General features: G+C 46.0%; 1 protein-coding gene across 2 annotated transcripts; it reads left to right on the top strand.

Annotated features, from left to right (window-relative positions):
* Positions 1-627: 627 nt before the first annotated feature.
* LOC140065320 (phospholipase A2 inhibitor and Ly6/PLAUR domain-containing protein-like) lies at positions 628-22,498 on the top strand. 2 transcript variants are annotated; one of them, XM_072112914.1, is made up of 5 exons: positions 628-888; positions 6,633-6,749; positions 17,734-17,871; positions 18,709-18,828; positions 19,684-20,007. In XM_072112914.1, the coding sequence occupies exons 1-5, from the start codon at positions 837-839 to the stop codon at positions 19,758-19,760; spliced, it is 504 nt and encodes a 167-aa protein (XP_071969015.1). In that variant the 5' UTR covers positions 628-836; the 3' UTR covers positions 19,761-20,007. The 2 variants fall into 2 exon arrangements, with proteins under 2 accessions (XP_071969015.1, XP_071969013.1); XM_072112912.1 differs by lacking the exon at positions 19,684-20,007 and adding an exon at positions 20,623-22,498 and having other exon boundaries at positions 633-888.
* Positions 22,499-27,752: the final 5,254 nt, after the last annotated feature.

The following is a 27,752-nucleotide window of genomic DNA, read 5'->3' as shown; positions in this document are numbered from 1 at the left end:
GCATGGTGAGGGATGTCTAGCAAAATGAACTCAATCAATCTTTGTGTAGCTTTTGGGAGTTGAGGAAGATCACCACTAAGCAATGTTATGATGCTTTGAGTTCTCTCAATGGTGGAGCCTGTCAAGTACGGAATAAGGTCCCAAACTTTCCCCAGAATGTATCCACATTTGGGCACTCCCACCAAATATGGAGTATGGAACCAACATGGCCGCAAGAGCGAGAACATGAAGAACCACCGGAGCCTGTGATAAACCTGCTCGATGAGGGGCCAGTTACATAGGGATTGTCCCAGTGCCGAATTACCACCAGTAACCTGCAGGTATCAGAAAGTGTCTCCAGTTCTCATCAGTGTCTTCTACAACGATCTCATTTATATTTTATTCTGTACTTTATAATATATACAGTTTATGAAATAATCTTATTACTCATGTCAGGATGTAATCACATAGGACACACAGTGACCCGGACATGTAGGAAATCCTGTGTTGTTCTCTCATTTTGATCTTCAGTGTATAAGAGAATCAGTTACACAACCCTGATGTACGGAATGTAGAGATTATCAGTGGGAGTTGAGGGGGAGTTGTGAGTGGTTGTACAGTTATGCGCGTGCCCCGGGGTGTACAGAGGGAACATGAGACCTTGTATTCCTCGTCATGTCTGTAGTGTATGATCATGTATCTTATATCACAGTCTCTGATCTGTACAGACCTTTACCTCCCACACAAACACTCAGGAAAGCGGCAGCGCTGCCGGTTATTGCCTCCTCACATTTCTATCCCGGACCCTGTGCAGGTAGGAAGCAAAATCCAGACCCCAGCGGAGAGGAGCCCCCGACATGTCCAACCTGCCGATACTTGTCTGTCTACTGGCGGCTGTGATTCCCCAAGGTGAGGAGCCGGAGATTTACTCCATTATTACAAGTTTTACATTTGTTTTATTATTAGATTATATTATTAGCATAAAAATCTATTCCAAGAGGAAAAACTCATTAAACTTTATTCCATAGTCAGAGCAACATTTCGGCGTTAAACACTGAGCCTTTCTCAAGCTGTTTGGAGCAGAAATTCTCTTTCTATGGATAAAAGCTCATCCAAGTATTTTTCCCATTGGAATTTTTTGTTTACTGCTTATTTATATGACTCTGTAAAGGACCGGATGCCTCAATACATCATACACTGATCTTTCTGCCTCTGGTGCAGCTGATTATATTTTGTTTGTACAGTAAATATATATGAAAGATATAGATATGATGGAGAGATAGATAAATATGAGATACATACCAGATATACTTGTTTATACTAGAGTAAAAAAAAAAATCAAAACTCACCTTTCCGGCAGCCCCGCAGGTCTTCTATGCGATTGTTCCGGTAGCAGGACCTGCCGCCGCTGACGGATCACATAGAAGACATGAAGCCTGTGCACACTGTATGATGTCACACAGACCCGTCTCTGCCTTTGCATTCTGATAATGTCTTACCCACATACAATTGATAATCTTCCTGTCATTAACCCATAGTCTGTTGGCTGGCAAGCTACGGGCTCCTCCTATTCCCGCCAGAGTGCACCCCCAGTTCACACAATAGATCAGATTAATTGATTGAGGTCTGATGTTTACCCCATCAGTAACATGTGATGTACACAAGAATTACTCCTGGAGCGTTGAGTGCTCCCCCTCCATAGGCCGTGTGTGTATAACTTAAGTCTATGGCATCCGTGAGAAGGTGAACTCCGGGGACCTGAGCAGGGAAGCGACACATGCAGGATATCAGGCGCAGGATCTTAGTGACTCCCCGCACAGCGCATTATACACGGACAATGCACTTACATGCACCAGGAAGAAGAAGGTGAACTCCGGGGACCTGAGTGGGGAAGCGACACATGCAGGATATCGGACGCACGATCTTAGTGACTCCCCACACAGCACATTATACACAGACAATGCACCTACATGCACCAGGAAGAAGAAGGTGAACTCCGGGGACCTGAGCAAGGAAGCGACACATGCAGGATATCGGGCGCAGGATCTTAGTGACTCCCCGCACAGCGCATTATACACGAACAATGCACTTACATGCACCAGGAAGAAGAAGGTGAACTCCGGGGACCTGAGCGAGGAAGCAACACATGCAGTATATCGGGCGCCCGATCTTAGTGACTCCCCGCACAGCGCATTATACACGGACAATGCACTTACATGCACCAGGAGGAAGAAGGTGAACTCCAGGGACCTGAGCGGGGAAGCGACACATGCAGGATATCGGGCGCACGATCTTAGTGACTCCCCACACAGCGCATTATACACGGACAATGCACTTACATGCACCAGGAAGAAGAAGGTGAACTCCGGGGACCTGAGCGGGGAAGCAACACATGCAGGATATCGGGGGCAGGATCTTAGTGACTCCCCGCACAGCGCATTATACACGGACAATGCACTTACATGCACCAGGAAGAAGAAGGTGAACTCCGGGGACCTGAGCGGGGAAGCAACACATGCAGGATATCGGGGGCAGGATCTTAGTGACTCCCTGCACAGGACATTATACATGGACAATGCACTTACATGCACCAGGAAGAAGAAGGTGAACTCCGGGGGCCTGAGCGGGGAAGTGACACATGCAGGATATCGGGCGCACAATCTTAGTGACTCCCCGCACAGCGCATTATACATGGACAATGCACTTACATGCACCAGGAAGAAGAAGGTGAACTCCGGGGACCTGAGCGGGGAAGCGACACATGCAGGATATCGGGCGCACAATCTTAGTGACTCCCCGCACAGTGCATTATACACAGACAATGCACTTACATGCACCAGGAAGAAGAAGGTGAACTCCGGGGACCTGAGCGGGGAAGCGACACATGCAGGATATCGGGCGCACAATCTTAGTGACTCCCCGCACAGTGCATTATACACAGACAATGCACTTACATGCACCAGGAAGAAGAAGGTGAACTCCGGGGACCTGAGCGGGGAAGCGACACATGCAGGATATCGGGCGCACAATCTTAGTGACTCCCCGCACAGTGCATTATACATGGACAATGCACTGAGCGGGGAACATGGGAGATATATCTGTCAGACCCCTCATTGCACTGAATGCAGTTTTCCTGTGTATACTGCATGGGGCGCCAGATTCAGGATTTCTTGTGCACGTTCTTCATGAAGCTGGTGCCCCCTTCACTGCCCCGACAGAGTTCACCAACTTTTTTTTGGTGGACCTGGGGCAGGTAACACAATTCTGTCTGGCTTGATCTGGCATGATAAAAACAGTGCGTGGTCGGACTGAGCAACCTAATTTGTATGATGACTAGTGCTGCTGCACCACAAAAGGGTTCTGGGCATCACCCTCAGTGTTGGGTGCTGAGATCCTGGTGGAAGAAGACTGAGTGGAGTCTTGATCTTTCCCTTAGTCTCCAGAACATCTTACAGACTCTTGTGTGTTATGGTTTGTAGTTAGAGGGGTTGTTGTAACTCGTCGTGGAATGTGCAGCCCCCCGTCCCCCCACCACTAGACTGTATTATATTGTGACTATTTCACGGGTCTTTTACCTTGTATGAGGATCTGGACTTGTTGCTGCAGGATCAGAAGGCTCCAACACTTAGAGAAAGTTCAATGTAAGTTCGGTCACCGTGTACCTGTAACTTACCTCCCAGAGACTGATAAGAGATGCAATGAAAAGCTCCAGGGCTCAAGCGGAGAAGTTTCTTGATTCAGGCAAAAAAAAAAATCTCAATGTACATAACCTTATAATGCAGCATCAGCATTGGGTTTACTAGGAACTGGTCCTGTCAGTCTAATCTGATTGGCCTCTATGAGAAGGTAAGTTCTAGACTGGACCTGGGGGATGCTGTGGATGTTGTATATCTGGATCTTTCGATGGAATTTCATATGGTGCTGAAAAAAAGGTTGGATGGTACCTAAAATTAGACTGCTGGGCCTAGAGGTAAATCTGTGTACTTGGGTAAGCAAATAGCATGGGGATAAAGACAGAGGGTCATCATTAATGGCACATTCTCAGATTGGGTTGAAGTTGCCAATCACAGTGGGTCAGTATTTTTTTAATGTTTTTTTTAATGAGATCATAGAGGGTAACACAGTAGAGTTTAAATATAGCAGATGATACTAAACTCCTCCTACACCTAGAGGAGAGGAGGTTATACCATCACCATAGACAGGGGACATCCTCTACACCTAGAGGAGAGGAGGTTCTATTATCACCATAGACAGGGGCATCCTCTACACCTAGAGGAGAGGAGGTTCTACCATCACCATAGACAGGGGACATCCTCTACACCTAGAGGAGAGGCGGTTCTACCATCACCATAGACAGGGGACATCCTCTACACCGAGAGGAGAGGAGGTTCTACCATCACCATAGACAGGGGGCATCTTCTACACCTGGAGGAGAGGGGGTTCTACCATCACCATAGACAGGGGGCATCCTCTACACCTAGAGGAGAGGAGGTTCTACCATCACCATAGACAGAGGCATCCTCTTCACCTAGAGAAGAGGAGGTTCTACCATCACCATAGACAGGGGGCATCCTCTACACCTAGAGGAGAGGAGATTCTACCATCACCATAGACAGGGGGCATCCTCTACACCTAGAGGAGAGGAGGTTCTACCATCACCATAGACAGGGGGCATCCTCTACACCTAGAGGAGAGGAGATTCTACCATCACCATAGACAGGGGACATCCACTACACCTAGAGGAGAGGAGGTTCTACCATCACCATAGACAGGGGGCATCCTCTACACCTAGAGGAGAGGAGGTTCTACCATCACCATAGACAGGGGACATCCTCTACATCTAGAGGAGAGGAGGTTCTACCATCACCATAGACAGGGGGTATCCTCTACACCTAGAGAAGAGGAGGTATTACCATCACTATAGACAAGGGGCATCCTCTACACCTAGAGGAGAGGAGGTTCTATCATCACCACAGACAGGGGACATCCTCTACACCTAGAGGAGAGGAGGTTCTACCATCACCATAGACAGGGGGCATCCTCTACACCTAGAGGAGAGGAGGTTCTACCATCACCATAGACAGGGGACATCCTCTACACCTAGAGGAGAGGAGGTTCTACCATCACCATAGACAGGGGGCATCCTCTACACCTGGAGGAGAGGAGGTTCTACCATCACCATAGACAGGGGGCATCCTCTACACCTGGAGGAGAGGAGGTTCTACCATCACCATAGACAGGGGGCATCCTCTACACCTGGAGGAGAGGAGGTTCTACCATCACCATAGACAGGGGGCATCCTCTACACCTAGAGAAGAGGAGATTCTATCATCACCATAGACAGGGGGTATCCTCTACACCTAAGGGAGAGGAGGTTCTACCATCACCATAGACAGGGGGCATCCTCTACACCTGGAGGAGAGGAGGTTCTACCATCACCATAGACAGGGGGCATCCTCCATACCTAGAGGAGAGGAGGTTCTACCATCACCATAGACAGGGGGCATCCTCTACATCTAGAGGAGGGGAAGTTCTACCATCACCATAGACAAAGGGCATCCTCTACACCTAGAGGAGGGGAAGTTCTACCATCACCATAGAGAGGGGGCATCCTCTATACCTAGAGGAGAGGTGGTTCTACCATCACCATAGACAGGAGGCATCCTCTGCACCTAGAGGAGAGGCAGTTCTACCATCACCATAGACAGGAGGCATCCTCTACACCTAGAGGAGAGGAGGTTCTACCATCACCATAGACAGGGGACATCCTCTACACCTAGAGGAGAGGAGGTTCTACCATCACCATAGACAGGAGGCATCCTCTACACCTAGAGGAGAGGAGGTTCTACCATCACCATAGACAGGGGGCATCCTCTACACCTAGAGGAGAGGAGGTTCTACCATTACCATAGACAGGAGGCATCCTCTACACCTAGAGGAGAGGAGGTTCTACCATCACCATAGACAGGGGGCATCCTCTACACCTAGAGGAGAGGAAGTTCTACCATCACCATAGACAGGGGGCATCCTCTACACCTAGAGGAGAGGAGGTTCTACCATCACTATAGACAGGGGCATCCTCTACACCTAGAGGAGAGGAGGTTCTACCATCACCATAGACAGTAGGCATCCTCTACACCTAGAGGAGAGGAGGTTCTACCATCACCATAGACAGGGGCATCCTCTACACCTAGAGGAGAGGAGGTTCTACCATCACCATAGACAGGGGCATCCTCTACACCTAGAGGAGAGGAGGTTCTACCATCACCATAGACAGGAGGCATCATCTACACCTAGAGGAGGTTCTACCATCACCATAGACAGGGGGCATCCTCTACACCTAGAGGACAATTACAATTACCATAGACAGGGGCATTCCTGTTTTTGGGCCATTTGGCGTCATCCTTGCAGAATGTTACACAAGTTAAAGTGTAAAGGACTGTGAAATCTGAAATAAAATGTAAATAGATTTTTTCCAGTCACTTTTTTTATTTTTTTTATTAGGATATTACCCAACACGATAAATGGTGTACATTAAGAAGTACAATATGTCATTCAAAAGTACAGTTCATGGCTTCATTCATTTTACCTACTTTTTCCACTACCCTGGTATTTATCTTACTGACAAACTTTATCCTTTTCTTCCCCTACAGGTCATTGTTTGAATTGCACCCATTGTGATAATGACACAGGCCTTACCTGTACAGGACCCCTAGAGACCTGTGATGAGGGCTCAGATGTCTGTTTGACAAGGTATCATCTAAAGACTGGTAGGTTTACTATATTTTTTTCTTCTTCTTGGTTTAAGTAAGTAAATGTGCCCCATTAAGGCGCCATCAGTACTCAAACCAGATTGATAAGCAAACAGCAATGGATCCAAATAGGAATCCACTGCAGCCATGAGCTTAGTCAGAACCAGACGCTTCATTACTAACGATCTAGGCGCTATTGGTCTGTAGTCATTTCACTTAGAGGGTCGGCTCTCTTTAGCTATTGGGACTATAGTAGTGGTTTCCATAGCCTGGGAATTCTCCTAATATATAAGCTTAGGTTAAAATCCAAGCTCAGCTCTCTCCCACAGCACCCCCAAACCTTTGTGCTAATGTTATCAGGGTCAGACGCCTTCCTGAGTTGAGCTTAATACCCTACAAACCTCAATAAAATGAATGCCACCATTTTGATCCCTTATTGTATTTTCCGTTCCTGTGCCACTGTCTATAGTAGATGAACCTTCCAAAGATATTTGCGGACTAGAATAACTATTCACATCTGCCTCTCTCATAAGGTTTTGTCCTCCCTCAGTATCCATGTTCTTGAACAGCCGACCTGTCATCTGCTTAAGACCCTTCCGCACCTCTTTGGACTCCAGTTTACCAGTTTATTTTCTATTTTTTTTTTTTTTACATTCCTTAATTTTAGTCTTAACTTCTTCAGATGGCCCCCAATGGGCAATACCATGGTCTTAAAAATATCAAGTTATGGACAGAACGGGCCAAAGCGGATAAGGAAACAGCCCGGTGTGCCCTTTCCACATTGGCATATAGTAGATCTAGCATAGTCTCATCTGTAGTTGGAGGTGTAACTTTGGATGTACCAGGGTAACCCTGCTAAAATCAACAGTAACAATCAGTAAGGCCTCAGGGTATTTATCCTGATGAATAGCGGCTTCAGACATATCACAAGCTACTTCACCAATCACAATAAGAGAAGAGAACTCTCTTGGGAGATACCGTAGTAGGGTCTCAATACTGATGCCATCAGCTCAATATCAATATCATGTGTACAAACTTTGGATTGAACAGTAATACGGCTACTCCAACACCAGTTGTTTTGCTATCAATGTAAAGCATTAGACCCCTCCCTTTTTTTTCCGCTCCCGCTGTCCCGGTCTTACCGGACCACATTAAAATTCGGTACCATCATCAAAAACATCTCAGTAAAACATACCAAACAGCACGTAGTTAGCATTTCTTGTCAGTTACGAGAGGGACCGGGCAGTTACTCCGACGCCCCTGCCACTGGATGTATCTCAGGTATTTGAAAGGATGTAAGTGTTCGCACTCCACACCAACCTACCAATAAGAAAAAGCTGAAGACCTTTATAAGGACTGATGAAAATAACGCACCACATAGACAAGTCACCCCTGTCTCACTTACCCTATGGATACATGAGCTGAGAGCTGTCTCACACTAGACGGTTAGTCAGTGAATACAGTACTGATCTGACACAGGTAGAAGTAGGATCTAGTACCTCACAGGTGACTTGTCTTCTCCTTCACGTCCAGAATCATTGTAAAATCTGGCTGCAGAATTTTATGACAGAAGTCTTTAGCTCCCGACAGCCACTTGTTACAAAGCTTGGGGCTGAAGATGTGGCCACCTAAAGCTAAAATTGACTGCATTCACCATGAAATAATTTCTTGATCCAATAACTCTATAAATCCCCTTCCCTCCCCTTATTCACCCTGTTCGGTCCAGTGTGAGCCAGTCACAAAGGTTGAAGTGTCCCGGCTCCTCTACTCGCCGCTCTACCTGCACCGGTGACTCCATCCCCTGAAATCTCATAAAGTCTCTCTCCCCAGTGGCCATTTCTAACCTCACTAAAATTTTCAATCTTTCTCTCTCTTCCGGTGTCTATCCCTTTTCCATCAAGAAAAATCAAGATATGGTTTGACCCTATTATCGTAATACCAAGCTGGTGTCCTTATGTCAAGAGCTCTCTAGGTGTCCGTATATTGCATCGATAACGTTAGAGATAAAGTCAGTCTATCTAATCCTTCCCACGGAATGTCGCATTCGCACTTCTGATGGATCACGCACCCACCCAATCAAAGTTGTGAGAGGTTGGGGTCAAGGATTTAAAGAGGTATTCTCTAGCTGGCACAAATCAAATACCAGCCTGCGTACCTATGGTCTCCTAGTGCATCGACAGGACTGGAGATGAGCAGTTATTTTTAAGGGTGTAGCTTACAGCAAGCCCCATGTGACCCGCATATCACTGAATGTTTGGCCCGAGCTAAGCCACTTTTATGGACGGCCGGTACCAGCAATAAGACACTTTAATCCCTCTGAGTAGTCAGATGATGAAACGTGTCAGGGAATTTGGTGTGTACCGGGAGCATGCTCTAACTAACAGGGGCAGCTGTGGACTCCCCTTGTACGGGAGGGAGTCTAAGGGGACCCCATAGGGACAATAGTTTGATTTGGTATCCCCTACCCTCAGCCTGTGTGCAAAACACGTCTGAATTACGGTAAGAGATATTTTACCATAATGTGCTAAGCCATATATCGGACGCTATTACTGGTGGTAACTAGAGATGAGCGAACACTAAAATGCTCGGGTACTCGTTATTCGAGACGAACTTTTCCCGATGCTCGAGTGCTCGTCTCGAATAACGAACCCCATTGAAGTCAATGGGAGACTCGAGCATTTTTCAAGGGGACCAAGGCTCTGCACCTGGGAACCTCAGAAAAGGATGGAAACACCACGGAAATGGACAGGAAACAGCAGGGGCAGCATGCATGGATGCCTCTGAGGCTGCATAATCGCACCATTATGCCAAAATTATGGGCAACAGCATGGCCATGACAGAGTGACAGAATGAAGCTAGATAGCATCTAAAACATCCAATAATTGACCCTGACACTATAGGGGACGGCATGCAGAGGCAGCGGCAGCAGGCTAGAGAGTGTCATGGCGACATACCCTAAATGGACTCAGGCTTCAAACCAATGGGTGCCAGAGAGGAACCAAAGGAGGTGAGCAAGAAGCGCTCAAATAATATCGGTACATGATAAAAGTTTGCCAGTATATTTTGTGGATTACACAGCAGGGTGGCGACAAAGTTAACATGGAAGCCATGAAAACAACCCAAAATTCTGCCTGACACAGCTCGTTTGATAAGGGGACCATGTATGGAGGCAGTGAACTAGTAGTAGATTAAAGGTGCTGCAGTTAAAACTATGTTGGTTGGATCTTGGCATGGAGCTGGCGCTCCGCTGCCAGGCGAGCTTTCGCCAATCCAAGCCCCTGTCTATAGGCTACTCCCCAAACAGCACTTCTAAGAACCTTTTGTATAAGATCAAGTGTAGTAGCGTTCTTATAAGTTTAGGATATGGCGGGTGAGGGGAATGTAAACAGATGCGCAAGAAGCGCTGAAATAATATCCCTAAATGGTAAAAGTTTGCAAGTATATTTTGGGGATTACACAGCAGGGTGGCGACAAAGTTAACAACTTTGATGTGGAATGCCCTGTAATAGCTCTTGGGCGGTGTGCCTTTTATCGCCTAGGCTCAGCAGTTTCAGCACCGCCTGCTGTCGCTTAGCGACGGCACTGCTGCTGTGCCTAGAGCTACCGACTGATGGCGCCATGCCCACGGATGGTAATTCGGAGGAGGAGGAGGTGGAGGAGGGGTGGGAGGAGGTATAGTAGGCCTTTGAGACCTGGACCGAGGTAGGCCCCGCAATTCTCTGCGTCGGCAGTATATGACCAGCCCCAGGGTCAGACTCGGTCCCAGCCTGCACCAAGTTAAGTGTAGTAGCGTTCTTATAAGTTTGGGATATGGCGGGTGAGGGGAATGTAAACAGATGCGCAAGAAGCGCATGATGCGCATGGAGCTGGCGTTCCGCTGCCAGGCGAGCTTTCGCCAATCCAAGCCCCTGTCTCTAGGCTACTCCCCAAACAGCACTTCTAAGAACCTTTTGTATAAGATCAAGTGTAGTAGCGTTCTTATAAGTTTAGGATATGCCGGGTGAGGGGAATGTAAACAGATGCGCAAGAAGCGCTGAAATAATATCCCTAAATGGTAAAAGTTTGCCAGTATATTTTGTGGATAACACAGCAGGGTGGCGACAAAGTTAACAACTTTGATGTGGAATCCATGAAAACAACCCAAATTTCTGCCTGACACACCTCGTTTGATAAAGGGACGATGTATGGAGGCAGCTATATGGACGACTTTTGGAGGTAGCAATGGAGACAACGTGTGGAGGCTGCTATGGAGACAATTTAATTTGGATAGTGCCTGTATGTGGCAGTCCCAAACATTTTTCAAACCAGAGGAGCAGGTAGGTGGCCCTCCAGTAAAATGGGATAGATTGAGTGCCTGTATGTGGCAGTCCCAAAAATGTTTCAAACCAGAGGAGCAGGTAGGTGGCCCTCCAGTAAAATGGAATAGATTGAGTGCCTGTATGTGGCAGTCCCAAAAATTGTTCAAACCAGAGGAGCAGGTAGGTGGCCCTGCAGTAAAATGGAATAGATTGAGTGCCTGTATGTGGCAGTCCCAAAAATTGTTCAAACCAGAGGAGCAGGTAGGTGGCCCTGCAGTAAAATGGAATAGATTGAGTGCCTGTATGTGGCAGTCCCAAAAATGTTTCAAACCAGAGGAGCAGGTAGGTGGCCCTGCAGTAAAATGGAATAGATTGAGTGCCTGTATGTGGCAGTCCCAAAAATTGTTCAAACCAGAGGAGCAGGTAGGTGGCCCTGCAGTAAAATGGAATAGATTGAGTGCCTGTATGTGGCAGTCCCAAAAATGTTTCAAACCAGAGGAGCAGGTAGGTGGCCCTGCAGTAAAATGGAATAGATTGAGTGCCTGTATGTGGCAGTCCCAAAAATTGTTCAAACCAGAGGAGCAGGTAGGTGGCCCTGCAGTAAAATGGAATAGATTGAGTGCCTGTATGTGGCAGTCCCAAAAATGTTTCAAACCAGAGGAGCAGGTAGGTGGCCCTCCAGTAAAATGGAATAGATTGAGTGCCTGTATGTGGCAGTCCCAAAAATTGTTCAAACCAGAGGAGCAGGTAGGTGGCCCTGCAGTAAAATGGAATAGATTGAGTGCCTGTATGTGGCACTCACAAAAATTGTTTCAAACAGAGGACCGGGTAGGTGGCCCTCCAGAAAAATTAAATGCATGAAGTACTATAGCAAGAGCCAGTGGGCCCTGTCAAAAAATAGCCAGTTTCCTCTGCTTTACTGTACAAAGAGGAGGAGAAGGAGGAAAATGAGGAGGAGGAGGAGGAGTGGATCAATTATTCAGGTTGAGCTTCCTTCACCTGGTGGAGATTGGAAATTCTGAGAAATCCAGCCTTTATTCATTTTAATAAGCGTCAGCCTGTCAGCGCTGTCAGTCGACAGGCGTGTACGCTTATCGGTGATGATGCCACCAGCTGCACTGAAAACCCGCTCGGACAAGACGCTAGCGGCAGGGCAGGCAAGAACCTCCAAGGCGTACAGCGCCAGTTCGTGCCACATGTCCAGCTTTGAAACCCAGTAGTTGTAGGGAGCTGTGTGATCATTTAGGACGATGGTATGGTCAGCTACGTACTCCCTCACCATCTTTCTGTAAAGATCAGCCCTACTCTGCCGAGACTGGGGACAGGTGACAGTGTCTTGCTGGGGTGACATAAAGCTGGCAAAAGCCTTGTAAAGCGTACCCTTGCCAGTGCTGGACAAGCTGCCTGCTCGCCTACTCTCCCTCGCTACTTGTCCCGCAGAACTACGCACTCTGCCGCTAGCGCTGTCAGAAGGGAAATACTGTTTCAGCTTGTGCACCAGGGCCTGCTGGTATTCATGCATTCTCACACTCCTTTCCTCTCCAGGGATGAGAGTGGGAAGATTTTGCTTGTACCGTGGGTCCAGGAGAGTGAACACCCAGTAATCGGTGCTGGAATAAATTCTTTGAACGCGAGGGTCACGGGATAGGCAGCCTAGCATGAAATCTGCCATATGCGCCAGAGTACCAACGCGTAAGAATTCACTCCCCTCACTGGCCTGACTGTCCATTTCCTCCTCCTCCAACTCCTCCAACTCCTCTTCTTCTGCCCATACACGCTGAACAGTGAAGGACTCAACAATGGTCCCCTCTTGTGTCTCGCCAACATTCTCCTCCTCTTCCTCCTCATCCTCCTCCACCTCCACCTCCTCCGATATGCGCTGAGAAACAGACCTCAGGGTGCTTTGGCTATCAACAAGGGAATATTCTTCCCCCGTCTCTTGTGACGAGCGCAAAGCTTCCGACTTCATGCTGACCAGAGAGTTTTTCAACAGGCCAAGCAGCGGGATGGTGAGGCTGATGATGGCGGCATCGCCACTGACCATCTGTGTTGACTCCTCAAAGTTACTCAGCACCTGACAGATATCAGACATCCACGTCCACTCCTCATTGTAGACTTGAGGAAGCTGACTGACCTGACTACCAGTTCTGGTGGAAGTTGACATCTGGCAGTCTACAATCGCTCTGCGCTGCTGGTAAACTCTGGATAACATGGTCAGTGTTGAATTCCACCTCGTGGGCACGTCGCACAACAGTCGGTGAGCGGGCAGTTGGAGGCGGCGCTGCGCTGCCCTGAGAGTGGCAGCATCTGGGCTGGACTTCCTGAAATGCGCACAGATGCGGCGCACCTTCGTGAGCAAATCAGACAGATTGGGGTATGTCTTGAGGAAACGCTGCACTATCAGATTTAACACATGGGCCAGGCATGGCACATGTGTCAGTCTGCCGAGTTGCAGAGCCGCCACCAGGTTACGGCCGTTGTCACACACAACCATTCCCGGCTTGAGGTTCAGCGGTGCCAGCCACAGATCAGTCTGCGCCGTGATGCCCTGTAATAGCTCTTGGGCGGTGTGCCTTTTGTCGCCTAGGCTCAGCAGTTTGAGCACCGCCTGCTGTCGCTTAGCGACGGCACTGCTGCTGTGCCTAGAGCTACCGACTGATGGCGCCGTGCCCACGGATGGTAGTTCGGAGGAGGAGGTGGAGGAGGGGTGGGAGGAGGAGGAGGCATAGTAGGCCTGAAACACCTGGACCGAGGTAGGCCCCGCAATCCTCGGCGTCGGCAGTATATGAGCAGCCCCAGGGTCAGACTCGGTCCCAGCCTCCACCAAGTTAACCCAATGTGCCGTCAGCGATATATAGTGGCCCTGCCCGGCAGCACTCGTCCACGTGTCCGTGGTCAGGTGGACCTTGTCAGAAACGGCGTTGGTCAGGGCACGGATGATGTTGTCTGACACGTGCTGGTGCAGGGCTGGGACGGCACATCGGGAAAAGTAGTGGCGGCTGGGGACCGAATACCGAGGGGCGGCCGCCGCCATGAGGTTGCGAAAGGCCTCGGTCTCTACTAGCCTATAGGGCAGCATCTCCAGGCTAAGCAATCTGGAGATGTGCACATTAAGGGCTTGGGCGTGCGGGTGGGTTGCACTATATTTGCGTTTCCGCTCCAGCGTCTGGGGTATGGAGAGCTGAACGCTGGTGGATGCTGTGGAGGATCGTGGAGGCGACGATGGGGTTTTTGTGCCAGGGTCCTGGGCAGGGGGCTGACTAGCAGCTGACACAGGGGAAGGAGCAGTGGTGTGCACGGCCGGAGGTGAACGGGCTTGTTGCCACTGAGTGGGGTGCTTAGCATTCATATGCCTGCGCATACTGGTGGTAGTTAAGCTAGTAGTGGTGGAACCCCTGCTGAGCCTGGTTTGGCAAATGTTGCACACCACAGTCCGTCGGTCATCCAGTGTTTCCTTAAAGAACCTCCACACTTCTGAAGATCTAGCCCTCGCCGCAAGAGCCCTCACCACGGGAGCTTCACTAGTTGACAGTGGCGCTGATGCACCAGCTCTGGCCCTGCCTCTCCGTCTGGCCCCACCACTGCCTCTTCCAACCTGTTCAGGTCGAGGACTCTCCTCCGTCTCAGAAGCACTGTGTTCACCCGGCCTCTCAACCCAGCTTGGGTCTGTCACCTCATCATCCTCCGATCCCTCAGTCTGCTCCCCCCTCGGACTTCCTGCCCTGACAACAACTTCCCCACTGTCTGACAACCGTGTCTCCTCATCGTCGGACACCTCTTTACACACTTCCACTACGTCAAGAAGGTCATCATCACCCACAGACTGTGACTGGTGGAAAACCTGGGCATCGGAAAATTGCTCAGCAGCAACCGGACAAGTGGTTTGTGACTGTGGGAAGGGTCCAGAAAACAGTTCCTCAGAGTATGCCGGTTCAAATGCCAAATTTTCCTGGGAGGGGGCAGACTGGGGGGGAGGAGGCTGAGGTGCAGGAGCTGGAGGAGTGGGGATTTCGGTGACATGGGTGGACTGCGTGGAAGACTGACTGGTGGTGGACAAATTGCTCGAAGCATTGTCAGCAATCCACGACATCACCTGTTCGCACTGTTCTGGCCTCAACAGTGCTCTACCACGAGTCCCAGTAACTTCAGACATGAACCTAGGGAGTGTAGCTCTGCGGCGTTCCCCTGCTCCCTCATCAGCAGGTGGTGTCTCACCCCGCCCAGGACCACGGCCTCTGACCCCTGCAGTAGTTGGACGCCCACGTCCCCGCCCTCGTCCTCTACCCCTAGCCCTCGGGTTAAACATTTTTAAAATGAGAGTTATAACTTTTTTTTTTTTTTTACTTCTTTTTGTTTTTTTTGGTGTTTTTTTGTGTTTTTTTTTTTTTTGTGTTTTTTGTTTTTTTTTGAGTTTTTAAAACCAAACAATCCTATCCTATTGCTATGGCTATTTTCTAGCCAAGTATCAAAGGAAGCACACTACTATGCCAGATGAGATGACACTGAGTTATTGCCTAATAGAAATCCAACCCCTACTGAATTTTGCCACTTCGGCCTTTGCTATGGATATGTGCGCCACTAAGCGCAGAACACAGCGGTCGCAAGTCTCACTACAAATTGCTCAGAATTGGCAAGTACATGCACTGCAGAAACTACAGCCACCAGCAGATCAACCAGAAATCAAATATATAGAACGCTACTGTAGGCTTCAAGAAGCTGTTTGTATTCTCCTATGGCTATTTTCTAGCCAAGTATCAAAGGAAGCACACTACTATGCCAGATGAGATGACACTGAGTTATTGCCTAATAGAAATCCAACCCCTACTGAATTTTGCCACTTCGGCCTTTGCTATGGATATGTGCGCCACTAAGCGCAGAACACAGCGGTCGCAAGTCTCACTACAAATTGCTCAGAATTGGCAAGTACATGCACTGCAGAAACTACAGCCACCAGCAGATCAACCAGAAATCAAATATATAGAACGCTACTGTAGGCTTCAAGAAGCTGTTTGTATTCTCCTATGGCTATTTTCTAGCCAAGTATCAAAGGAAGCACACTACTATGCCAGATGAGATGACACTGAGTTATTGCCTAATAGAAATCCAACCCCTACTGAATTTTGCCACTTCGGTCTTTGCTATGGATATGTGTGCCACTAAGAGCTAAACACAACGGTAGCAAGTCCCCCTGCTAATTCCTCACAAAATGGTAAAAGATGCAAATTAAAATAAAAAAAGTAGAACGTTATTGTAGCCCTAAGAAGGGCTGTTGGGTTCTTGTTGAATCACTCCTGCCTAACAGTAAGCTAATAGAACACCCTAACGCTTTCCCTGAGCAGCAGCAGCTCTCTCCCTAGCGGCATCCAGAGACAGAATGATCCGAGCAGCGCGGCCAGCGGCTAGTCTATCCCAGGGTCACCTGATCTGGCCAGCCAACCACTGCTATCGACGTGTAAGGGTACCACGTCATGCTGGGTGGAGTGCAGAGTCTCCTGGCTTGTGATTGGCTCTGTTTCTGGCCGCCAAAAAGCAAAACGGCGGGAGCTGCCATTTTCTCGAGCGGGCGAAGTATTCGTCCGAGTAACGAGCAGTTTCGAGTACCCTAATGCTCGACCGAGCATCAAGCTCGGACGAGCATGTTCGCTCATCTCTAGTGGTAACACCTCCAGATTGTATACTTCTGCAAAGTTATGTTTTAGCACAGTTTTCACTCAAAAAGATCCTTAGTATCTTATTTTACAAGAATTTCTTGCACGTGTATTTATGACCGACAAGACAGAAAAACTGTGCACCAAAAAGGGGCGTATTAGAATGCCACAATTCTGTCCAACATGCGGCACAATTATCTCTACACCACAATTCTGCTATAAGAAGAAAGTGCAGCAAAAAAAAGGTGTAAAAATGCAACTCAAAATACTTCTGCGCTTTTACAATCATTAATAATGTGTTCTGGGTTGTGTTTCAAAACGCAAGCTAAATGCATTGTGTAAGTGTGACCTGAGAATGTACCGGTAATATGTGGATGTAGTAGTAGGTGAGCCCCCAGAATCTACTACACTGGTGGTACCTAGGCCTCTCTGTCCAACACTCCATTAATTGACTCCACTAAGATGAATCGCATGTTGATGTTTCCTGATGTCACTTCCTGTATGTAGATTTCTTGTGTTGCAGAGAATTCTGGGATGTGGGCTGATATCTTCCCAATGCTCATATACCCTGTACACTATGGGGCATTTTTATCAGGGCCTCTGCGTCACATCAGTGGTGTAGATATCCTGAAATAATAGCAAATGCTAGCTCATTGATTATTGCTAGCACTTACGATTATTTTCCCAATTCGCCACAATTCAGGTCTGCGCGGTCAGCCGTGTGGAAGCCGGAGTGGGAGTGGTCCGGTGTGGGGTGTTACTGTCCCCTCGCCTGTGCACTTGCTGCAGCCAGCTACTTTTCACAAGTGATAGGTCACTGGCTGCGTTTAGTTCTACGCCAGGTAAATAAGCGCTGCGCAGGACCCCATCGGATACACCAAGAGGACAGAGCCTCTTGATGTATCGGGCTGTGAAATAGCAGCGGCGGGGCACCGGCACCAGCGTATGATAAATATCTCCCTAGGTTGTTTATATTCCTAATAATTTATTAAACTAAAGGATGTTATTATAAGATACAACTGCTTTATTAATATTTTATTACCTTTATTCTCTTAGATGGTGCCTTGATAAAAACACGATGTGGGTATTCCGAACTATGTAACCTCTCCGTCACCGGCACTTATGAATCTGAAAGAGAGGATATGTGGAGCTTCTGCTGCCGGGAGGATAACTGCAACGCTCCATTGCCTGACAGTACGTCTATAATTATTTATGTATGGGGGGCTACCGGGACTACACATACGGCTTATCGATGCAGATGAATTTGGAAAAAATGTTGTGCCGATGGTTGGTACCAAGCGCTTCTGACTTATTCACGTATAGGTGGGCAGATCCTATTGTGAGTGACCACATAGCGGTGCGCTACACCCCCATTGTCCTTGGCTGGACCTCTGAGCCTAGTACTGGGTTGCACTCTTGGCAGTCCGGAGGATCCTCCAGTACTACGGTGCACCATTCCCACAGTATATGGTTTGGTGTAAAGTTGATGTTTTCTCCATCTGTCTATGACATAATATAGAGCCAACTACACAATGGGGCAGATTTACTTACCCGGTCCAGTCGCGATCCAGCGGCACAATCTCTGCGGTGGATTTGGGTCCGGCCGGGATTTATTAAGGTAGTTCTTCCGACGTCCACCAGGTGGCGCTGCTGCGCTGAAGAGCATCGGAATGCGCTCAAGTTCACCGGCCTATTCCTAGTGAAGGTAAGTGCAAGCTCCGCGACACATTTTTTGTTTTTAATGCGGCGGTTTTTCCAAATCCGTCGGGTTTTCGTTTGGCCCGCCCCCCGATTTTCGTCACGTGCATGCCAGCGCCGATGCGTCACAATCCGATCGCGTGCGCCAAAATCCCGGGGCAATTCAGGGGAAATCGGCGCAAATCGGAAATATTCAGGTAACACGTCAGGAAAGCGTGAATCGGGCCCTTAGTAAATGACCCCCAGTGTGTGATGCCAATGATCATGTAATATGTAGTCACGGTACAATTTTTGTTTTAATACTTTTAACCCATTTTATGTCTTATTCTGCAGTTACACCAAACGGCTTCCAATGTCCTGCATCAAGTTCTAATGGAAGTTCCTCTCCACAATTTATTCAATGTAAAGGAACTGAGACCTATTGCTTCAATAGGACAGGAACTGCCGATTCAGGTACCGACCCAATATCCTTTATGTTGTCTACTACAATTCAGTCTTCACTCAAAACTGCATAATGGGAATGTGAAAGCAGAAAATAAGACATTTTTGCAAATTTGCTGTTTAGGGAAAACTTTTTTATGGAAATACATGTATCCTGGCCCTTTACTATAATAACTATATACAGCCTGTATTATAGCTATATACAGCCCCTACAATAACTACATACAGTCCCGCTATTATAACTATATACAGCCCCCTATAATAACTACATACTGTCCCCCCATAATAACTATATACCCTCCCTATATTAACTATATACAGCCCATATTATAGCTATATACAGCCCCTACAATAACTTTATACAGTCCTCCTATTATAACTATATACAGCCGCCTATAATAACTATATACAGTCCCCCTATTATAACTATATACAGCCCCCTATAATAACTACATACTGTCCCCCCATAATAACTATATACACTCCCCATATTAACTGTATACACCCCGTATTATAGCTATATACAGCCCCTACAATAACTTTATACAGTCCCCCTATTATAACTATATACAGCCCCCTATAATAACTACATACTGTCCCCCCATAATAACTATATACACTCCCCATATTAACTATATACAGCCTCATATTATTACTATAACTATTATTTTACTCACCTTCCTCCATTCCCCCTATGCCCGCTTACCTCTTTCTCTTTTCTCGCAGTGTCTGGGTACTAGGAAGGCGCTGCTGTCTTGGTACAGCTCTATGCGATACAAAGTTTGTTGTTTACAAGAAGTTATTTTCCCCTCATGTCTCAGAGTTGTACAGATTGTTCTCTACCACTTGTGTATCTCCGCTCTCTAGATCATTCTCCTCCACATGTCTCTGTTTCGGCAGTCCTCTCCGCCTCTTTAAGCCTTGCCTTGCCTTGCCTGTCCTGACCTCCTGCCTGTCCCTGACAACGAGATTGCCTGCCGTTCCTGTACCTCAACCTTGGCTGCCACCGCAGAGAAGTTTCGCCTGTGGAATGACCTGGTGGTATCACGCCGCTGCAAGACCATCCTGCTTTGCGGCTGGCTCTGGTGAAGACCGGGTGCCACTTATGCTTTGGTCCCAGGTGTTGGCTTGTGTCATCATCCGCGGTGGTTCAGAGGATCCTCTACCTCCGATCCTGACAGACGGCACTGATACCTGTGGTTAATCTGAGCTGCAGGGTCTGTATAGACCCAGTACAGCTCTGATCAAACATCTGCCCCCACAGGGGGTTGTTTTCCTCCTGTAACTGGAGCTCATATAGATCCTCCAGTGACAGGTGAAAACCATAAGGTAAAAAATTTTTTAAAAAAATTAAAAAGAAAAAATTTGGAAATGTGTAAATCCTTAATGACCTCATGGGGGACAAATAAAGTTAAAACACACATATACTACATATCAATAAATATTTGAATAAACATCACCCCTACACTATAAAAACCATCGCCATAGACGCCCAGTTTGCCCCCAGACTAACATACTATATATCAAAGTGACCATCACACACACAAAGGAATGGTCATTTTAAGTTAATTTGAAAACTGATACATCACGGCTTATCCTCGGCTCATCATAGAATTTGAACAGCCGGCTTTTGTGAACCGGGGAGAGCCGGCCAGATCCCACCCCTGCATATAATGGATGTATCACTATGGACATGTTCAGCTTGTAAGAAAGTATCTGCCCAACATGATAGAACAACCTCAGCCGAATGTAATGATATCTCAGAATGTGAACTAACAACAACCTGTCTTCTAATTCTCTACACAGGGGAGAAAGTTCTGGTACGTGGCTGCAGTAACGACAACTACTGCTCCTATCTGAGTGAAGACCAAACCGATTCTAAATGTGTGAAGGCCACAAGGGCGGCGACAAGCAATTCATCTGCTGCACCGACTCTTCATCTTCTACTGTTGGGACTATTTGCTGTATGTGTATCTGAAACAATTAGAACATTTTATATGTAGAACCAGACATAAGAGACACAATAACCACCAAAAAATCAACTCTTGACCACGGTCGGTGTTTTGCGGGAGAAAAACTATCGGAGATGAACAAGAAAACCCGAGACACAAGAGGAAAATGAGCCGCACATAGGAGGAAATACATCTATTTTTTTACTTTCGACAACTTTTTATGGATAAGGTTTTCGACTATTTCATGATCTCTAGAAAATAGGGCGTGGCCTGACGGGAAATAGTATGTGCTAGTCTGTAAGGATGGTCTCCCATAATGCACCTTCTTTTTGTTTTTCTTTACTTTTCTGCTGGTCAAATGTGTCATAGCAATGAATACATCTGGTATTCAAGGAGAGAAGCTTCTTTAGTAGTGAAGAGCCGACCTGAAATGCAATGTTTGGGACCATGCCATGTGGACCTACAAGCTTCAGCCAGAAGTGTGTGCTTGTTGTTTGGGATGAGTAGCCCATCAATCAGCTAAATTTCCACTTTTTGTTAAAAATTAGCTAAACAGTCCCACTCTAGTCCAGGCTTTGTCTCCTACACCTGGTGGGGACTGGGTATCTTTTCACACCAAGATTTGTCACTTTTTGCAGAATATGATGCAAGGACTCCCCCGTCTGCTGGCAGAACTCCAGCACCAGCAGTGTCACAGTCAATACGGCACTGGCTCTGCAGTTCTGCTGGCAGTCGGAAGTTCTTGTATCTTATCCCTGTATAGTACACTCCTGCTTCACCTATGCTGCCTCTATCAGGCCGGGAATATATGCTGTGAGACCACCGTCTGGACAGGTAGTTATAGGACCTGATGGGCCTCACATTAGAGCAACATAGATAAGGCATATTGGTGCTTATTTACTAAGGGTCCCACAGCCGCATTTACATCGGGTTCCTGGCTTTTCAGGGATCGCGTCGGGGATTGTGTCACAATCGCGCCGGCTTTAACGTGAAACGAATCGGGGGTCGGGCCATCGGATGATCCGACGGATTTGGACTAAGCGCGGGATTTAGCATTCAAATTTGTGTCGCAAGCCAAGCACTTACATGCACCGGTAAGAGGAAGGTGAACTCCAGCGGACTTGAGTAGGGAGCGACACATGCAGGATATCGGGCGCAGGATCTACTTGGATCGCGGCAGATGTGCATTCCGGCTGACATTCCAGATTGGGGACTCAGACAGTAAATGTGTCCCATTGTATGAGGAAAGGGGGAAGTTGGCGCAGAACCATACAATTTAATTAGGGGCATACATAGAAATCACGGGGCCCCATAGCAATAGTCATATTTAACCCTTCCCCCAAAAATAAATAAATAGAAATTGACTTTACTTTTCATGAGATAAGCTATACCATCAGTTGCATTTGCATTTCGCAGACCTTTAATCAGGCCTCCAGCTGCTCTGACAGCTCCATGCCACCCTCAGATAACATTATGGAGGACATCAATGGGAGCCTCCTTTCCTTCTCTTTGTCTCCCATTGTTTCAGGGGGTCCAGTATGTGTGTATGTATCATGGAGATGCATTAAGTACGGCCATTCTTATAGAAAAAGTGCAAAACCCCAATACAGACAGGGATTCTACTAGAGCCCTCGGCACCAGAGAAGCGTTTGGACTACGATATTGTTTTCTGAATATATAGCGTTGTTGATTGCTGGGTGAACTAACTATTAAATATGTGCTGAAAACAAGTCTTTCTGTTTCCCTTTTGTGTCATTTTTTAATTAGTACATGGGGGCCGGAAAACAACTACATACACACACAAAGAGTAACCTATTAACTGTGGCTTCAGCCATAAGAGCGTCTCCATCGGAGTTGGGTAGAAATCTATGGCCTCAATCGCTACCCATGGTGGATAATAGGGTTTCTCCTATATTGCCGCCATATCTGCCAGTCTAGATGCATGATAGTATTTTAGCATATTGGGTACACCCAATCCCCCCTTGGACCTCTGTGTATATCATATATTACGTGCCATTCTAGGATGTTTATATCTTCAAATAAACTTTATAACTTTTGCCTAAACACTAAAACATGTTTGCTCGGGATCCAGAGGAGGAGGGCCCTAAAGAAATGTAAGGGCCTGGGTAGCAATGTGATTTTTATCGCTGCGATATGGCCCAGCCGGGATAACGGATACTGCGACCAGGTCTAAAGATCACTTTCCAATTTACTTAGGAGAAGGGGGTAGATAACTCTATACAATGACGGAATCCCGAGGAGAAGTCAAAGTTAAGCTGCAAAAGTTTTACAGTTTTACAGGAAGCTCCAGGTTTACCTCTAAAGATTTGTGATGGTTCAACTTTAACCCAGAATTCTTCCCGAATTTGTCTAAGATGTTGATTAAATTGGGTAAGGATGTGAGGGGAAATGACAAGAATAACAATATATCATCCAAAATAGACAAAATGCTAACGTAGGGTGCATAGGTGTGGATCCACGGATGTGGATGTGGAGATCCACGGATGTGCACCAATATTGCCAAAAGAAGAGAGGAGACAAAAAGCGCAAGAGATTCAAGTGTATTCTACTGGGAGTGAGATATGTGTAAAAGAGTGACTCTCACCTAATCCAGTAGAAAATCGAGCATGTCATAGGTCAATTAAAGAAGAGGAGCTGCTGCCGACGGGACTCCTGGTACGGGCATCTAGCAATGACGGACTTGGCAGTGTTGTGAAGATCCACGAGGTACTCGAGGTACTGTCCCGCTCCTGTGGGCGCTGCGTGGATAGACTCTTGTAAACGTAAAATATTTTTTAATAGGAAACACTACGCGTTTCGGCTCCGGGCCGGAAGCCTTTGTCAGGTGAGACAATTACATGCAATTCTAAAAATACATTGAGCACTTATATCTACAAAAAACTCTACGTCACTGATGACGTTGATCGGAAGTGACGTATAGAAAGAATTAATAAAGATTGATTGTATACGCCAGAAAAAAATAAGAAAAAAAGTTGATAAAAATATATGATAAAATATATACATAAAATATATACTATAAACTGTGTGTTATTTAAAAGCATCGGGAAGTAGATACGGCGAGGCTGGGTGATGTGTCTTTGGGACGGAGTAGTGCTTATTCGAAAGCATGGAGATTTGTTAGGGGTTACTAGGCAACCTGATAACATGTGTTGGTGTGTGAGGGAAGGTTGCCTAATTTTACAACAAAAACCTGGTAAAACCTATCTTTTTTTTACTCGAGTATAAGCCAAGTTTGGGTTTTCAGCATATTTGTTTGTGCTGAAAAACTAGGCTTATACTCGAGTATATATGGTATATTGCAACATAGGCACTTTGGCTTGTTACATTTGAAGGAGCCAGGTGGTTTTTTTTAGAATGGGACTGATTAGTATTCCTAGTAATACTTTTTGGTTTACTCGGAGCTAATATATTTTTAATGGACCTCACCTTCCTATACGTAATCCTGGGTTGTGGAGGAAGTTCTTTCTTGAGGATGGAATCTTGCAGTAGAATGCACCAATTTTCTTGTAGGATTTTCCTTATAGCATGATGTCCTTTGTCAAAAGTAGTAACAAAGTTCTATGCAAAATTGCTCGAATCTTTCGTTTTTTTGGGGGAGGATTGGTTTCTTTTTTTCCCTATTGTGTTGATAAGCCGCCTGTATTAATGATTTAGGAAAGCTTTTTTTTTCGATGAATTTTTTAGAAATGACTTTTGCTTGCTTCTGATAATCATCGTTTAAGGAGCAGTTTTTTCGGATTCTTTGCGAATTGGCTGAACGGTACGTTCTTGAGCCATTTCCCGTAATGAGCACTTCTGAAATCTAGGTATCCATTACTGTCAACTTTTTTTAAAATGATTTTTTGTAATGATGGTATTGGAGATATGGCCTATTTCTAAGTCTTGAAAGACCATGAGATCTTTGCTGACGTTCGCCGTGAAGTTGATACCCCAGTTATTGAGGTTTAGTTTTTTAACAAATATTTCTGCATCTTGGATGGTCCCTTTGATGATCATGAAAATATCATCGATGTATCCACGATAATAGATAATATTTGTACTCCAAAATTGTGATTCATATACCATAGAGGACTCGAAGTGGCCCATGAACAAGTTGGCGTAACTAGGAGCCACTCGAGTCCCCATGGCCGTTCCCAACGTCCCAAAGTAATTGTGGGTTAATATGAACTCCAGTCCCTGTAGTATAAATTTTGTTTGTTCAGGTGGTATCTCTAGTTCCTGGTTTAGATAGTATTCAGTGGCTCTTAAGCCTAGGGAATGGGATATATTGGAATATAAGGAGGTAACATCTATAGAGACAAATGTATAATCCATTTCCCAATGGATTGTTTCTAGGTCTTCTATGAGATGACTTGAATCCCTTAGGTAGGAGGGTAATTTTTTCACTAGCGGTTGCAGGAATAGATCAATGTAATGTGACAGTTGACTGGTGAGACAGCCTATCCCCGATATTATGGGGCGGCCAGGGTTTTTTTTTTTTAGTTTTTATGCACTTTAGGCAAGTGGTAAAAAGTGCTAAATTTGGCTGGTCGATTAGTAGGAAATTTTTTTCTGATTTATTTAAGATGTTTTGACCAAATGTCTAATTTATCATACTGTTGTACTCATTTTTCCATATAGCGGTGGGATCTTTATGTAGTACTCTGTAGTATTTTTCATCAGTGAGAATGTTGTTAGCTTCTTCAAGATATTCAGTGGTGTCCTGTATAACAATCCCCCCCCCCCCTTTGTCTGCTGCCCGGATTGTTATTTCAGTATTATTCTGTAATTTTTAAGGGCTGTATGTTCAGCCTTTGAGAGGTTGTTTTTGGGGATTTGTTGGGTTTTTATGTGTCTAAATTGTTCTGCAACCAAGGAATAGAAAGTTTCCACATGGTGACCACGATGGTGAACAGGATTAAATGTGGATTTTTTCTTTACAGGTTGATGAAGGAAAGAATCTGGTATAGTAGTGGTGTTTGTAGTAGTAGTGTTTTTAGTGGAAAAAAATCTTTTCCTGAATAGATTACACACAAATTTATTTAAATCTAAAAATAATTCAAAGTCGTCTGTGGTCTTTTCAGGGGCAAAAAATGAAGTCCCTTAGACAGTTGGGAGGTTTTGTTTTCAGACAGATTTATTTAAAAATATTGTTTAAAAATAGAATATTTTTATGGTGGAGGAATTGTTTTTTCTACCTTGATTGTCTTTCAGAGGTGGATTTACATTGAGTTTTTTCTCTTCTTTATTCTGTCTTTTCTTTTTTTCTCCTCTACGCCCTCTGTGTTTTTTCTTCTTTTGCATTTTTTCGATTGTTGAGGGGTATATAGAGGTATGAAGAACTTGGTGAGGTTGGTCTGGGTGGTGTATGTTTGTGATGGACGAGGGTTTTTGGAAGTCAGATTGAGTGAGATTGGTCGGGTCTATTAATTGGCTGGAGGGGGTGGTGGGTCTGGTGGGACCCAGTTCTAAAAAAGAGTCATTGGAGCTGAATGAGCTAGATAGTGGGGAGGGTAAGGACTCCATGTTGATTTCTTCTATCTTTTCTGTGCTGAGACATGGGAATGTAGCAGGTTCAGAGGTATTGGGAGTGGTATCATGTGTAGTTAATAGGGAAATGTTGAATTCCCTATTGATAGGGCTGATTGTGGTAGACACTTTGTTGGAAAAAGTGGATCTGTCGGGCTCATTTCGTATCTTTGTATCTGTGACCTGAGATGATCGTATATTGGATCTGGTTTCAATTGGTTTATATGGTCCTAGTGGTTGCCTATCATTGGGTTGCACCTTTTTTGTCCTATTCTTAGAATTGAAGAAAGTTCTACCACTATTTTTATTGTTGTTGTTGTTATTGGTGAGTGGGTGTTGGCTGTTTTTATTATTATTTGATCTTTGTATCAATGGAACCAAATTTGTAACTTTTTGTATGGAGACAGTGTTGTGATTATTTTTGTTCTTTTTGTATTGTTGGTATGACCGATTGGCTAATTTCTCAGCTTTTTTCTGTATTATTTCTTGTTCTAGTTTTTCTAATCTTTTTTGTAAGTTGGTATTGATATTATGGTATTCTGGGAGGTCTGTGTATAGTTCTAATTCTTCCCCTATTTCCCCAGTAGCCAGTAGTAATAATTCCCCCGGTAGCCAGTAGTAATAATTCCCCCGGTAGCCAGTAGTAATAATTCCCCTGGTAGCCAGTAGTAATAATGCCTCCAGTAGCCAGTAGTAATAATTCCCCCGGTAGCCAGTAGTAATAATTCCCCTGGTAGCCAGTAGTAATAATGCCTCCAGTAGCCAGTAGTAATAATTCCCCTGGTAGCCAGTAGTAATAATTCCCCCGATAGCCAGTAGTAATAATGAGCCCAGTAGCCAGTAGTAATAATTCCCCCCGGTAGCCAGTAGTAATAATGCCCCCAGTAGCCAGTAGTAATAATGCCCCCAGTAGCCAGTAGTAATAATGCCCCCGGTAGCCAGTAGTAATAATTCCCCCGGTAGCCAGTAGTAATAATGCCCCCAGTAGCCAGTAGTAATAATGCCCCCTGGTAGCCAGTAGTAATAATTCCCCCGGTAGCCAGTAGTAATAATTCCCCCGGTAGCCAGTAGTAATAATGTCCCCCAGTAGTAAGTAGTAATAATGCCCACAGTATCCAGTAGTAATAATGCCCCTGGTAGTCAGTAGTAATAATGCCCCCGGTAGTCAGTAGTAATAATGTCCCCCAGTAGCCAGTAGTAATAATGCCCCCTGGTAGCCAGTAGTAATAATTCCCCCAGTAGCCAGTAGTAATAATGCCCCCTAGTAGCCAGTAGTAATAATGCCCCCAGTAGTAAGTAGTAATAATGCCCACAGTATCCAGTAGTAATAATGCCCCTGGTAGTCAGTAGTAATAATGTCCCCCAGTAGCCAGTAGTAATAATGCCCCCAGTAGTAAGTAGTAATAATGCCCACAGTATCCAGTAGTAATAATGCCCCTGGTAGTCAGTAGTAAT

The sequence above is a fragment of the Engystomops pustulosus genome, chromosome 6 (assembly GCF_040894005.1).
Source record: "Engystomops pustulosus chromosome 6, aEngPut4.maternal, whole genome shotgun sequence".
NCBI classification, from domain to species: Eukaryota; Metazoa; Chordata; class Amphibia; order Anura; family Leptodactylidae; genus Engystomops; species Engystomops pustulosus.
Note: the sequence above shows the minus strand (reverse complement) of the source record. Positions and strands in the feature narration are given on the sequence as shown.